Here is a 14,039-nt window from a genome sequence, read left to right on the forward strand (position 1 = left end):
TTCTGCCTAGACAGCTGAAACTTCAGGAACAGTAATGAGAATGAAAACTACTCCTTTTATACTCTCGAGTGATCTTGCCAGAGCTTGTAATACTCTAACACACCAAGCCACCTCTGAAGGCTGCTCGCCAAAAATTCAATCCCCCATATAACAGTAACTTGAAAAATATTGCTGCTTCTCTTCAAGAGTTCTGATAACAAATATGCCAGAAAATAAAATGTTTTTTCTGTCTCAACAGATATAAAAAAGATACTGAGCCACATCTGAATAATGCAGAACTGTGACATGCAACTCTTCCTTGCGCATCTAGGAAAAGATTGCCAGAAGTTCAAATAAGTTCTGAAAGGTACAGGTATTGCTTGGTAAAATTTGAAAGCTATATACGCAATGGAGGAGGAATGGGAGGAAAATAAAGGGATGCAAACATGTATACTTTGAAAGCTGTGATGTGAACACTAACGGAAAAAATTAAGGAAGCTCATGAAGGTATGTGAACAAGGAATGACGTAGCCAAAGTTAGATGGGAAGAGGAAGAAGAAGCAAGAAAGGCAAAGAAGCAAGAGGCAGAAATGATTCAAGGTGGCAGCACAGCCAAACATGAACACACATGTACACTTGCTCAATACTGAAGACCGCTTATTGTCACATCTCCCAGTGACAATCAGCAGTCTAGAAGCCATCAGAATTGCTGTACTACATTTTTGTGAGAGAAACAGGGATCAAGTTAAACTACAACAATACTTTTAAAGAGTCCTTAACTAAATTCCTGACAAAAAACGACACAGTTACTCTGACAGAAAACTGATGTAAAGGAGCACATCTGTCAGGTTTGTTTCTACACTGCGCTGCTGAATTCCAGAAAGGATCATTCCGGAAGAACAGAGTTACAATTAATTATTTGTAATAGTTTTATGAGAGAAAAATACAACACTTAAATTATGGTATTCAAGCACATGGCACTTGGCACTTTTCAGAATCCTTTTGTTATTTCATGTTCTGTTTCATTAAACTGCTCTTGCATTTTTTATTGAACTAGACCCAACCATGAGTTGCACTGATGGGCTTCATCTCAGAGAGGAGCCGCATTTTGCTGGCGAGATACCTGTTAGCAATTCATTTGTTTGTTTTACATTCATTGTTTATTTTATACTAATAATTTACAGCTCAAATTCTATTTTAAAAATTACCTATATACTTAATATTAAAAATGCAAGTAGTCTCACAACAGTAAAGTCCATGCTGCTACCACGATTGTAAAACAAAGATGATTTCTGGGATTCTGAGTGCTTGAGAAACCACCTCTCATTTCAAATCTTGAGCTTATTCAGTACCTAAACTCTGTCTCACTGAAACAAGTCAAGATTCCACCTACAAAATCCTTATTATCCCATCCACACTTATGAAGAAAGAGCAAGCCTACAGAAACATGTGTTGGGAATTGGATAAGAAGGAAAGCTGGATTCACCACACCAGCCAGAAGTCATCTAGATCTGTAGTCAGGAGCACTAAAACAAACAGCCAAGAATGCCAGTGAGTGCTTCGTTTCTTCCCAAAACAAGTCAAGATTCACTTTAATCAGCTGCAAAGATCATTTCTAGAAGGGCAGAATTCATAAGCTGGTTTCCATACACATATCTTTAGCATCAGCCCTAAACAGTTTAGCTAAGGAAGTAATTTCAGTAAGATAATGGCAATAGAAAGCTGTTACCACTTATGAGAATTAACTACTCTAGAGAGATGTTTTGCAATAATATTATACCAACACTTGCTTTTTTCTTTCACTAAAGTTAAGTGCATAGAAGAAAGGATCCACTTTATAAGAATACATATTTAAAAATAAATTCCAACATAGTTCTCTTTGATGTTCCAGTAATTAAGGACACATTAAGGACACAGGTAAGAAGTTAATGTAATAACAAATATTTCCCAAGTTCCCGCATGTTACACAATTCATTTTCTTCAGTTTGACATTGTTTAACTTTCTGCTTGAATGCACAGAATTAAATCCAAGGAAAATAAAGACGCTATTTCAGAAAAAGAAAACAGTTACATAGCTTAATTTAAATGGACAAAATTATAAAAAAACCCACCAACCAAAAAAAGACCACGGTTTCATCCACACTACAACAGAGTAGTTTTCCTATGATTCAGACTTGGAACAAAGTAGACCTAAAACTTTCGATGCTAGAAAAGGACATATTATCTGGGTTTGCTTGGACAGGAAACTGAGAGTCACCCAGGCAGAGAATCATGGAGACAGATGCTCTCATGAAGACTGCTTCTCTGAGCTGAAAACAGAGTTTGCACAGAGAAGGAAGGTCTCAATGATGTCTCAGGTACAGCTGCAATCCTCTGGGCCATTTGAGGAATGAGTGTGTAAAGTGCTTTTAAGACAACTGTGACTTTCCATCACAGTGAGCTATTGCAGACTCCTTAAGGGAATATCAGAGGAATCCAGGTCCTTTTAGCCGTGCTGAAGTAGTCAAAATTGATGTCTAAAAGCTGACTCTGACAGTCTGAGATTTACAGAACAGCATGCACTGAAGGAACAGGCTTAATCCCTTGATAAACAGGATTGTGTCTTTGATGAGAGATTTCAGCTCAGTTAGTCCAGCTACATATCTCTGACTGTTTTGTCTTGGCAAACCTAAAGCACATCTGAATAAATTCTCCTTATTTTAAGGTGAATTAGAGTATAAGGAACTACATATCTCTGTGAAAATGAATGTATAAGATCCAGAATGACGCTTTCTCTTCTGTTACTAAAAGAAAGTGCCAGAAGAAATAGGATCCCTCCATGTTTACAAAACCATACTGAGAGGCAGACACCAGACACAGAGAATGTTTTGTGTCACCAACCGAGCACAATCAGGCATCTCCAAAGCCATCTTGATTTGGAAGGTTCCTGTGCTATCAATTCCTAACATTAACCCAAGACTGTTTTACCAGCATGGACCTGGATTTTTATAGGGCCAAAAAGATTTTAAACTATTAAGACCTAATCCAAAATATAAATACAATCCTGCAGATGCAAGTAGAGCCAGTGGGATTATACACAGCATTAAAGTACATTTGTGGCTCTTCACAAGATCAGGCTGTAGCTAACTGCTGTGATATGTACCACAGGAAGCTTTGATTTGCAACCATCATTAAAATGGGATAGCCAGATGCTTTCAAGCCAGTTTTGTCTCCCCATTACATTCCTTACACTTCTTTGGGACCAAATCTTGTCATTTAGGGAGCCTGTATACTCTCTTGCAGACTGACAGCTGATTTTAACCCATGGATGGAGGATCTCCAGTTATCTTAGATCAACCTTGGCTAAACTCTATTATTTAACACACAAAACCAAGGGAAAAAGTCAAGATGTTCAGGGGGGTGAAATCTAGAGTGGTTACCACCAAACAGTGTTATTTACCCACTGTCAAAAATAGGCAACGTACCAGAACTGACATTGGTATGCAAAGGTACTGTGGTATTTCAGATGAAACTACAGGCAAACCTTGACTAGTTGGAGACGAATTTATATAGTCTTCTATTTTTATTCTGTAATATTTAAAAATCACAAAATTGTGAGGTTGTTATAGATATAAAGCTGACTGCGGAAAAAAAACCTCCCCCAAATCCAGAAAGTAGAAAATGCTAGTATTCATAGATGAGAGCAGAACTGTACAGAAATCTGTAACTGGGGGAACTTTTGAATTAGATAGTACCTGAGCTTATTTTTCTTGTTTGCTGCTACATTCTTTAGAAAGGCAGTATATTATTGCTTCTCTTCCAAATGGATAGGGAAGGAGAAGCTAGTCTTTGAGCACCTGTCCAAGATACCTGCTATGATGTGGTTAATTTACTAAAGCACTAAATAGTGCTGGGATCTAGATTAATCTTCTAAATGAGGAAAAGTATAGTTATAGCAGTAGAGATACAATAGGTGCCTGATAACTAAGCTTAATCAAGAAATTTAGGATTTGTAATTGCTTGTCATTCTCAAAATTTTCATTGAGTTTTGTAGTGCATCTTTCTGAATGGGACTATAACTATACATACATATAATGGCCAAGAGCCAATTATTATTGCTTTTATAGTTTGGACACACTTGTCCAATTTAGATAAGTACAAATGATCTGTTTATTATATTATCTCAATGAAGATAAAAAGTCAGTCAAAGGGCAGGTTCTATCTTAACTAAAAGGGAGCATGACCTCAAAAGAAGCCTACAAACAAACAAAAAAACCCCAGATAATGTAGTTTCAAAATTATTTGCCTCCCCCACATTTATTTAAATTACACTGAAAGACAAGTGTACATGTACTTTTTACCAGGACAGACGAGAAAGGGAGTGTTTAAGGAGATGGCTACTGGTGGTTTACAATTACTGTTAGGTTAAAGAAGGGTAGTAGGGCATAATTTGTTGCCCAATATGATGTTGGATTTTCTCACCAGAGACAAGGGTATATTATATCAAAGTAATTAAATCAGTTTTGGAACAGTTACAGGTCACCTAGCTCAGGCTCCGGCTTGTGCTGTTGTCTAGTTAAACATTTAGGAAAATATGAGTTTATGATTTGGATATATTGTTGGGATACTGCAGACTTACAAAACCAAGGATAAAATCAGGGTCTGCAGATACTAATAGTTATTTTCATTTTTTGGTCTTTATAGTGGTCCCAAGATTATATTTAAGGTTCTGTTAAATATCTGTAAGACTTTTGCATGTTTTTAAATATAGAGAAATAGGCCGAAAGTTAGCAGAACTCAAGTTACTCAGACCACAACAGCACAGAGTGGAACGTTGACCGTAAAATATACTAATGGAATATCTTTTCAAATAGGTCCAGGTTTGCCATAATACAAGTTAGGAATTTCTTATAGTATATACTATACATTGGGAAATTAAACATCAGTAATTTCATTTCACTGGTGGATTATGCATATCTGCAAAACTAAAGATCAGTGAGTAGGGATAATGGATATGTTTAGTTTGTATTTAAGGCTACAGCTGGGGTTAAGTTTAAGGACAGGAGTCGGAACAAAGAGAACTGGGAAAGTATAACTCGCATTATTTGTGGATCTTCTAACCCTCAGAAACAGAGAGAGGGAAGGAGTGATGAAAAGAGCTGATAATTATATTAAACTGATAAAAGTATAAATCACGTAATTCAGGCTTGGGCTAGGAGCAAAGAGGGAAATAAAAACTTTATGAACTTAAATTGATGGATGCTGCATACCTCAAAAACCTGAACAGGTGATGGAATTGTGCAGATATAATTATTTTTCAGTTTTCAACTACAAACTGAATTGCAACTTGTCGTGGTTTAACCCCAGCCAGCAACTAAGCACCACACAGCCACTCACTCACTCGCCCCCCACCCAGTGGGATGGGGGAGAAAATCAGGAAAAGAAGTAAAACTTGTGGGTTGAGATAGGAACAGTTTAATAGAATATAAAAAGAAGATACTAATAATGATAATGATAACATTAATAAAGCGACAGCAGTAATGATAAAAGGACTGGAATATACAAATGATGCACAGTGCAATTGCCCACCACCCACCGATCGACGCCCAGTTAGTCCCTGAGCGGCGATCCCCCCGCCTCCACTCCCCCCAGTTTATATACTGGGCATGATGTCACATGGTATGGAATACCCCTTTGGCCAGTTGGGGTCAGCTGTCCTGGCTGTGTCCCCTCCCAGCTTCTTGTGCCCCTCCAGCCTTCTTGCTGCCTGGGCATGAGAAGCTGAAAAATCCTTGACTTTAGACTAAACATTACTTAGCAACAACTGAAAACATCAGTGTTATCAGCATTCTTCTCATACTGAACTCAAAACATAGCACTGCACCAGCTACTAGGAAGACAATTAACTCTATCCCAGCTGAAACCAGGACACAACTGGTATTGCAATTGTATCCTGGGCTGCATCAAAAGAAGTGTGGCCAGCAGGTCAAGGGAGGTGATTCTGCCCCTCTACTCTACTCTTGTGAGAGCCCACTTGGACTACTGCATTCAGCTCTGCGGCCCTGTATTGGGTTTGTGTGGCAAGGTTTTGGTAGCGGGGGGGGCTACAGGGGTGGCTTCTGTGAGAAGCTGCTGGAAGCTTCCCCTGTGTCTGACAGAGCCAATGCCAGCCGGCTCTAAGATGGACCCACCACTGGCCAATACCACAGCAACTGTGGTAACGCCTCTGGGATAACAGATTTAAGAAGGGGGAAAAAGGTTGCAGGGGGCACAGAAACGGCAGCCAGAGAGAGGAGTGAGAATATGTGGGAGAAATAGCCCTGCAGACCCCCAGGTCAGTGCAGAAAGAGGGGAGGAGGTGCTCCAGGCACCAGAGCAGAGATTCTCCTGCAGCCTGTGGTGAAGACCATGGTGAGGCAGGCTGTCCCCCTGCAGCCCGGGGAGATCCATGGTGGAGCAGATATCCACCTGCAGCCCGTGGAGGACCCCACGCCGGAGCAGGTGGATGCCTGAAGGAGGCTGTGACCCCGTGGGAAGCCCGCGCTGGAGCAGGCTCCTGGCAGGACCTGCGGACCTGTGGAGAGAGGAGCCCACACTGCAGCAGGTTTTCTGGCAGGACTTGTGACCCCACAGGGGACCCACACTGGAGAAGTCTGTGCCTGAAGGATTGTCTCCCATGGGAGGGACCCAAGCTGGAGCAGTTTGTGAAGAACTGCAGCCCATGGGAAGGACCCACACTGGAGAAGTTCGTGGAGGACTGTCTCCCATGGGAGGGACCCCACGCTGGAGCAGCGGAAGAGTGTGAGGAGTCCTGCCCCTGAAGAGGATGAAGCGGCAGAGACAACATGTGATGAACTGACTATAAACCCCATTCCCTGTCCCCCTGCGTCACTGTGGGGGGTAGGTAGAGAATCCAGGAGTGAAGCTGTGCCCAGGAAGAAGAGAGGGGTGGAGGGAAGGTGTTTTGAGATTTGATTTTATTTCTCATTACCCTACTCTGGTTGACTGGCAATAAATTAATTTTCCTCAAGTTGAGTCTGTTTTGCCCATCATGTAATTGGTTGAGTGATCTCTCCCTGTCCTTATCTTGACCCACAAGCCCTTTGTTATATTTTCTCTCCCCTGTCCAGCTGAGGCGGGGGGCTAATAGAATGGCTTTGGTGGGCACATGGCGTCCAGCTAGGGTTAACACACCACAGGCCCCCAGCAGAAGAAAGGCATGGACCTGTTGGAGAGAGTCCAGAGGAGGGCCACAAAGATGATTGGGGGCTGGAACACCTCCCCTATGAGGACAGGCTGAGACAGTTGGGATTGTTTAGCCTAGAGAAGAGAAGGCTCTGGGGAGACCATATAGCAGCCTTCCAGTACCTAAAGGGGGCCACAGGAAAGATGGGGAGGAACTCTTGATCAGGGAATGTAGTGACAGGATGAGGAGTAATGGTTTTAAACTGAAAGAAGGTAGATTTAAAGTAGATATTAGGAAGAAATTCTTTACTGGGAGGGTGGTGAGACACTGGCGCAGGTTGCCCAGAGAAGCTGTGGATGCCCCCTCCCTGGCAGTGTTCAAGGCCAGGCTGGACGGGGCTTTGGGCAATCTGGTTTTGTGGAAGGTGTCCCTGGCCATGGCAGGGGGTTGGACTAGATCATCTTTAAGGTCCCTTCCAACCCAAACCATTCTAGGATTCTATGACTCTATGACTGGACTCTGTTGTCCTGCTCCAGGGCTGGAGCGGTGGTCTCAGGCTCCAGCCTGGCCTGCCACCCTCCCCATCCCCAGGGTGAACAGAAGATTTACACCTCTGTCTAAGGATTTTCATTTTGGCTATGGTCTGCAGTCTCTTGACAGTCAAGTTGTTCCAATTACTGCTTGCCTACTTCTTCCCAAGCAGAATAACTTCATCCAATTTAGGCGCTCTCTACTGGCTTAGCCCAAAAGAAGCAAATACACTGGTGTTAGGGAGGAGATAGGGCATTAAGATTAGGAGCTAGAGGGAGGAGAGGATTCCGCTGGTGCCCACTGAGATCAGCTCACTGCAGCCTTGCATATGAAACCTGGAGGAGATCGTAGCATGACTGAAAAGGGGTAGCATTTGCAATCCCAGAGGGTAATTCCTAAACACCCCCAACAGTGCATACTTCAAAAGAAAGTTGCAAAACTTGCTGCTTCCTCCTTTTTCTTCCTTTTTCTGGCCTTCCCCTGATTTTCCTCAGGGCTCTGGTTAAGGAGCTTCGTGCTCCAGCCTGGCTCTTGTCCGATGGGGTCATTGCAACAGCGGCAGGCTTGGTGTCACAGGGGTTCAGGCTCTGGCCAGTCCCTGCTGGGCACCCAAATGGAATCTGAAAGTTGCAGCCCTGTGGCCAGCACTTCCCCTTCTGCGGTTTCTTTGTTTTCTCCAGCTCAGCAAAACTGGGTAATCCGGACATAATTTCCTTGGTATGATGCACTCCTTTTCTCTCCTTGAAACTCTTGGGGGATAAAAGGAGGGCAGTGGCAGCAGGGTCCAAGCATCGTGCAGGGGAGAGCCCTGTAGCCACCCCAGCTCCAGCCCTGCTCATGGTTCCCTCAGCCCCTGCAGCACCATGAAGGTCATAGAATAAAATCATAGAATCATTTAGGTTGGAAAAGACCCTTAAGATCATCAAGTCCAACTGTTAACCTAACACTACCAAGACCACCACTAAACCATGTCCCTAAGCACCATGTCTTCTAAATACCTCCAGGGATGTGGTGATTCAACCACTTCCCTGGGCAGCCTGTTCCAATGCTTGACAACCCTTTAGGTGAAGAAATTTTTCCTAATATCCAATCTAAACCTCCCCTAAAAAGTGCAAGTTGAGGCCATTTCCTCTCGTCCTGTCACTTGTTACCTGGGGAAAGAGACCAACACCCAACTCGCTACAACCTCCTTTCAGGTGGTTGTAGAGAGCAACAAGGTCTTCCCTCTGCCTCCTTTTCTCCAGACTAAACAATCCCAGTTCTCTCAGCTGCTCCTCATAAGGCTTATTCTCTCTTGAATCTGAAAGTCACAGCCCCATGGCCGGCACTTCCCTTTCTGCGGTTTCCTTGTCTTCTCCAGCTCAGCAAAACTGGGCGATCCTGACATAATTTCCCCAGTATGATGCACTCCTTTTCTCTCCTTGAAACCCTGCATGCACCCAGTGGCTGGAGGATAAAAGGAGGGCAGCAGCAGCAGGGGCCGGGCATCGTGCAGAGGAAAGCCCTGCAGCCACCCCAGCTCCAGCCCCGCTCGTGGTTCCCTCAGCCCCTGCAGCACCATGAAGGTCCCTGCAGCCACCGTGGCCACTCTGCTCCTCATGGTCATCTGATCCCCGGCTGAGGCCCATCTCGGTGACTCCAGAATTGCTGCGTCCTCCAAGATGACAGGTTTGCCATCCCTCCTTGGGAGAAAGCCCTGTCCCCACTGATGGGACCCTTGTGTCCATGGGGAGGGCTAGGAGTGGGTGGTCATCACCAGTGCTGGGACTCAGCCTTGGGGATGGAGGCTTCCAGGGGGTGTCCCCGGGCGATACAGCACAGGTGATGGCAAATCCCCTGGGAGCCCCAGGCAGTGCCTCTGCCGCAGTGTGGGGTCTCACTGGGGCTGTCTCTGCCCTCACAGGCATCCCCACCTCCTGCTGCTACAGCTACCAGCAACGCCCCATCCCACACAGCTTGATCACCTCCGCCTACATGACGAGCAGCACGTGCATCCAGCCAGCAGTGATGTGAGCACCCAACACTGCCAGGGATCAGGGTGCGACAGCCAGGGCAGTGAACCAAGCGTGTTCGAGGGTGGCCAGGAGGGGTAAGGGGGCACAGCCAGGGACACCCGGAGCGCTGCCAGCAGGACCCAGCGCTGGCACCTCGCTCCCTGGCTGAGCACCCCAATGTTGGTTTTCTCCCAGCAGCCTGGTCACCAAGAAGGGGAAGATGCTGTGCGCAGACCCCCAGGCGAAATGGGTGCAGACGTACCTGGAGCACTTCCAGATGCAGGAGTCCTGACCCTTCCCCACTGCCACTCCAGTGCAGTGGGATCGGCCCCTGGCACCAGACGCACAACAGACTGCTTGAGCTGCATCCTTCTTCAGTGGGAAAATTTATTCTAATTGACATACATTTGTTAAACTAAATTTCTTTTGCTAAGAAAGTGAAAATACAAAAACGATTTAAAAGGTATCAACATGCCTCTTAATGAGGAGTCCGTTTTTTTTGATGCCTAAATAAAGTGCATGGATTATCAAACCCTTTGGGTGTCTCTGAAGTCCCTGCTGGAGCCCTGACACGAGAGAAGGGACCCACGGGAACCCCCTTGCCATGTCCTGGTTTCACTGATTCCCCCTGGGCAGGGCAGCCTCGGCCCCACAGCAGCTCCCATGGTACTTCCCCCTCCCCAGGCCGGGCTCAGCTCCTGCTCCCCAGCATGACCCAGATGTCCCTGTGGGGTGATGCCAGCATCTGGCCCGAGGGTTGCCCATTTCTTGGGGCCCTCCCTGCACAGCATGTGCTGAGCTGAGTCACAAACCCACAGGCTGGGCAGCCCCGCTGGGCATCTGCCACCAGCTCAGTGACGTGTTTGCCTCACACACTGGAGGACCAGGATGGCCTTCAACCAAACCAACGTCCCCACACCCAGCCAACTCCTTCACTTGAAGGTCCCTTCCAAGCCAAACCATTCTAGGACTGTAGAATTCTATGACTCAATGTACATTACAACTTAGAAACTCTTAACTGTTGGCTTTGGAGAAGTAGAGTGAGAAACATGGCTTAGAAGAGAAATTAGGTTGTTGGGGGGTTTTATTTTTGCAAAATACAACTACAGTCTGTTTCTGTACAGTGTTATTGTTATGGTTAGGTTTACACTTCTGGAAGTAGAGACCTAAAGAATGTTTACCGCAAGCTGCACAGACAAGTAGAATGAGGGAGCTAGCTGGAAACAATATGGTTTTTGTTTTAATATAGATAAACCTGTCTTAGGTTATATTCTGGCTGGGAGAACAATTGGGATTAGGGTTTGGAGAAGGAGAACTTTCCGCAAAGACTTAGGTAGGTCAGTTTATTACGGATCAAATTGGGCTTCGAAAGATGAAATGCAGTGGGACAAAGATGCAGAAGTACTTTGGGAGAGGTATGTCTCCCAGTGACCTGGATATTTTCAAAGTTAAGATTTGGGCTAGATTTTGGAGAATGAAAGGTTGAAGTGCATTTGTTATAGGATAGTGAGCCATACAGAGGAAATATGAAGGAACTGGACAGGAAGAGCAAGCAGCTCTCCTAAAACTTCGATACAGATTTGATTCACCTGCGTGCTGTTCTTGGCACAGCTAGAATAAGGACCAGGATTTGAAAAATGAAAGGTAGAAAGTTTAGCCCACTGCCTATAGAACTGTTTTTTCATACATGGAATGAGGGTTGTGGTTGGGAAAAGGAGATGGTTTTGGTCGGAATTTTACCAACGCTCGAGTATTAAGAAAATCATTCATTACAAAGAGGACTGAGGCTCATAAAAAGAAGATTTTATATTTCACCTTGCCAGTCTTACATGGATGGAATAAAAGATATGCAATTTAGTTTGGCTAGGAGCAGGGCATTGGAAAAATCCTAAAACTTGTTACTCCATGTTACTACACAGAGATATCTGTGGTTTCCCAGAGGGAAGGGAAAGGCACCCTGGGAAACATCTAACACGTCACTTTCTAGCTGGGACAGACTTTTGGCTAAGGTTATTGTTTGCGAAAGGTTCACAGACATCACTCCAGTACACCCTCAGTATGGTCCTGGGGAGGCTGAGTGAGAGCATATTTGGACAAAGCCAGCAGCACCCTTGCAAACCCGCCACGCTTATCCTACCTGCCCTGCATTTTGGCTGGCTAGGCTCAGCCTGCAGACCATATGTGCTGGCTTTGGCTGGGATAGAGTTGATTTTCTTCATAGTAGCTAGTATGAGGATAAGTTTTGGATTTGTGCTGAAAACAGTATTGATCATCCAGAGATGTTTTCATGATCGCTGAGAAGTGCTTATACAGAGTCAAGGCCTTTTCTGCTTCTCACACCTCCCCACCAGCGAGGAGGCTGGGGAAGCACAAGGAGTTGGGAGGGGACACAGCCGGGACAGCTGACCCCAACTGACCAAAAGCATATTCCAGACCATAGGACGTCATGCTCAGCAGATAAAGCTGGGGAAAGAAGAAGGAAGGGGGGGACATTCAGAGTGATGGCGTTTGTCTTCCCAAGTCACCGTTGGGCATGATGGAGCCCTGCTTTCCTGGAGATGGCTGGACACCTGCCTGCCCATGGGAAGTGGTGAATGAATTCCTTGGTTTGCTTTGCTTGTGCGTGTGGCTTTTGCTTTACCCACTAAACTGCCTTTATCACAGCCCACGAGTTTTCTCACTGTTACCCTTCTGACTCTCTCCCCCATCCCAGTGCGGGGGAGTGAGCGAGCGCCTGCGTGGTGTTTAGTTGCTGGCTGGGGTTAAACTACAACACCATATTGCTAGGATAGAAGATGGAGATGAGAAAGGCCGCAACTGCTCTCTTTTCCAGAGCTCTGCAACAGAGCATTTGAAATGCTGGGCAGTTTCTAGCACTCTCAAAAAATGTAGGTGTATATAGAATACGTGAATGTGCAAATTCAATGGTTAACTGGTTTTGGTAAAACTGAAGAAGCCAGAAGCAGTTGGTCCAGCTCTTACACTGACTCTTAAAGGAAAAGATCTCCTGACACTGTACTCAGAATATAATTTAAATCACATTCAAGCCTCTGAATATAAGCTTCAAAGTCCTCCTCTCTTTTATTCTACCAGGAACCCTGCACTGTTCCATAAGTGCCATTAGATTTTCTTCTGTCTTTCTTTTAACTAAGACTTTCTCTGATCTTTTTACTGTTTTGCAATGTCATCCTCATTCCAAATTTCTCTAATTTTGTTTTTCAAGTGAGCAGAGGGCAGAAGACAGACTTCTGAATGTGATTTACATAATGTTTTGTTAAAGTTTCTTTTTTTAATAAGCATAATAAAGAATGAATACAGAAAAAGCCATGGTCCATCAACTCAGCTACAGCCCTCTGGAACAATGCAAACAATAGAGTCTGCAATAGCTTAACACTTTCACTGCTTATATCAGTTTTGGCACAGTCCCAGGGATTCAGCTGAGCACTTTTCAACTCTGCTAGGGAAAAATGAAGGGAGAATTTGACCTGAAGTGCACAGGAAAGGGAAACAATGGAGTTGATTTCCCATTACCTCCCACTGCATGTTTCTTACTTACACTAAGGTGCGCTTTATGATGAGTTTGGCCTCATCAACCCCAACGTAAATCTAAAGTCTCTACACAGAAGTCCATAGAGTTATTTTGGCTTTTTACTTGTGGGAGTGGAGCACTTGAGCCAGGACATACAGAACAATACCAAGCAGTGGTCACTTGACACAGATGTAAGGGTACTGGAGAATGAGATCCAACAAACCAGCATAAACAAACTAATGGTGTTGCATCCCTTACTTATTTCTAAAAATTTTCCCAGTGTAGCTCAAAAACTCAAGCAAACAAATGCATAAAGCTATGCACAACCACGCTCAAGACAAGAAAAAGAGTGGGAACCTGCAAGAGTTTATATAGCATGGAGGTTGAATTTATTTGCAGAGAGCCTGAAAACTCAACCAATACTTCAAATGACAGACAAGACGAAACCATCTGTTCCAAAATGACTCAACAATACATATATACACTGTATTAATGAGACTAAAACAAGTTCTAAATCCTAAAATTGATGTGGAGAGCTCTGCAAGATTTGGGTAAGGCTGATGGGCTTCTTTTCTCATCATCATTTCGCTTTATTTCAATGTGTACTTCAATGCTCACTTCAATTGCTCTTCAATGCAACGTATACTGCAATACCTTTGCCTGCTTCTGTAATTTAGTCTTATAGCCACAGCTTCTAGGTTCATATGACTGAGAATCTCTGCATTGACTTAGGAAAATGTGGAAGAAAAAAGACAAGACGTTTATATTGCTTACAAGGCAAAAATGAGAGTCCAGTAAAAATCCTCTCCAAGGTATAGTTTTCAGAAATCTCATTAGAGTT

General features: G+C 44.4%; 1 protein-coding gene across 1 annotated transcript; it reads left to right on the top strand.

Annotated features, from left to right (window-relative positions):
• The first annotated feature begins 9,129 nt into the window (after positions 1-9,129).
• Positions 9,130-9,961, top strand: LOC128152658 (C-C motif chemokine 4-like). The gene is given in 3 exon segments (XM_052811192.1): positions 9,130-9,307; positions 9,579-9,684; positions 9,868-9,961. Coding segments are annotated over 3 exon segments (273 nt in total). The 5' UTR covers positions 9,130-9,234.
• Positions 9,962-14,039: the final 4,078 nt, after the last annotated feature.

This window comes from Harpia harpyja, chromosome 2, assembly GCF_026419915.1.
Source record: "Harpia harpyja isolate bHarHar1 chromosome 2, bHarHar1 primary haplotype, whole genome shotgun sequence".
Taxonomy (NCBI): Eukaryota; Metazoa; Chordata; class Aves; order Accipitriformes; family Accipitridae; genus Harpia; species Harpia harpyja.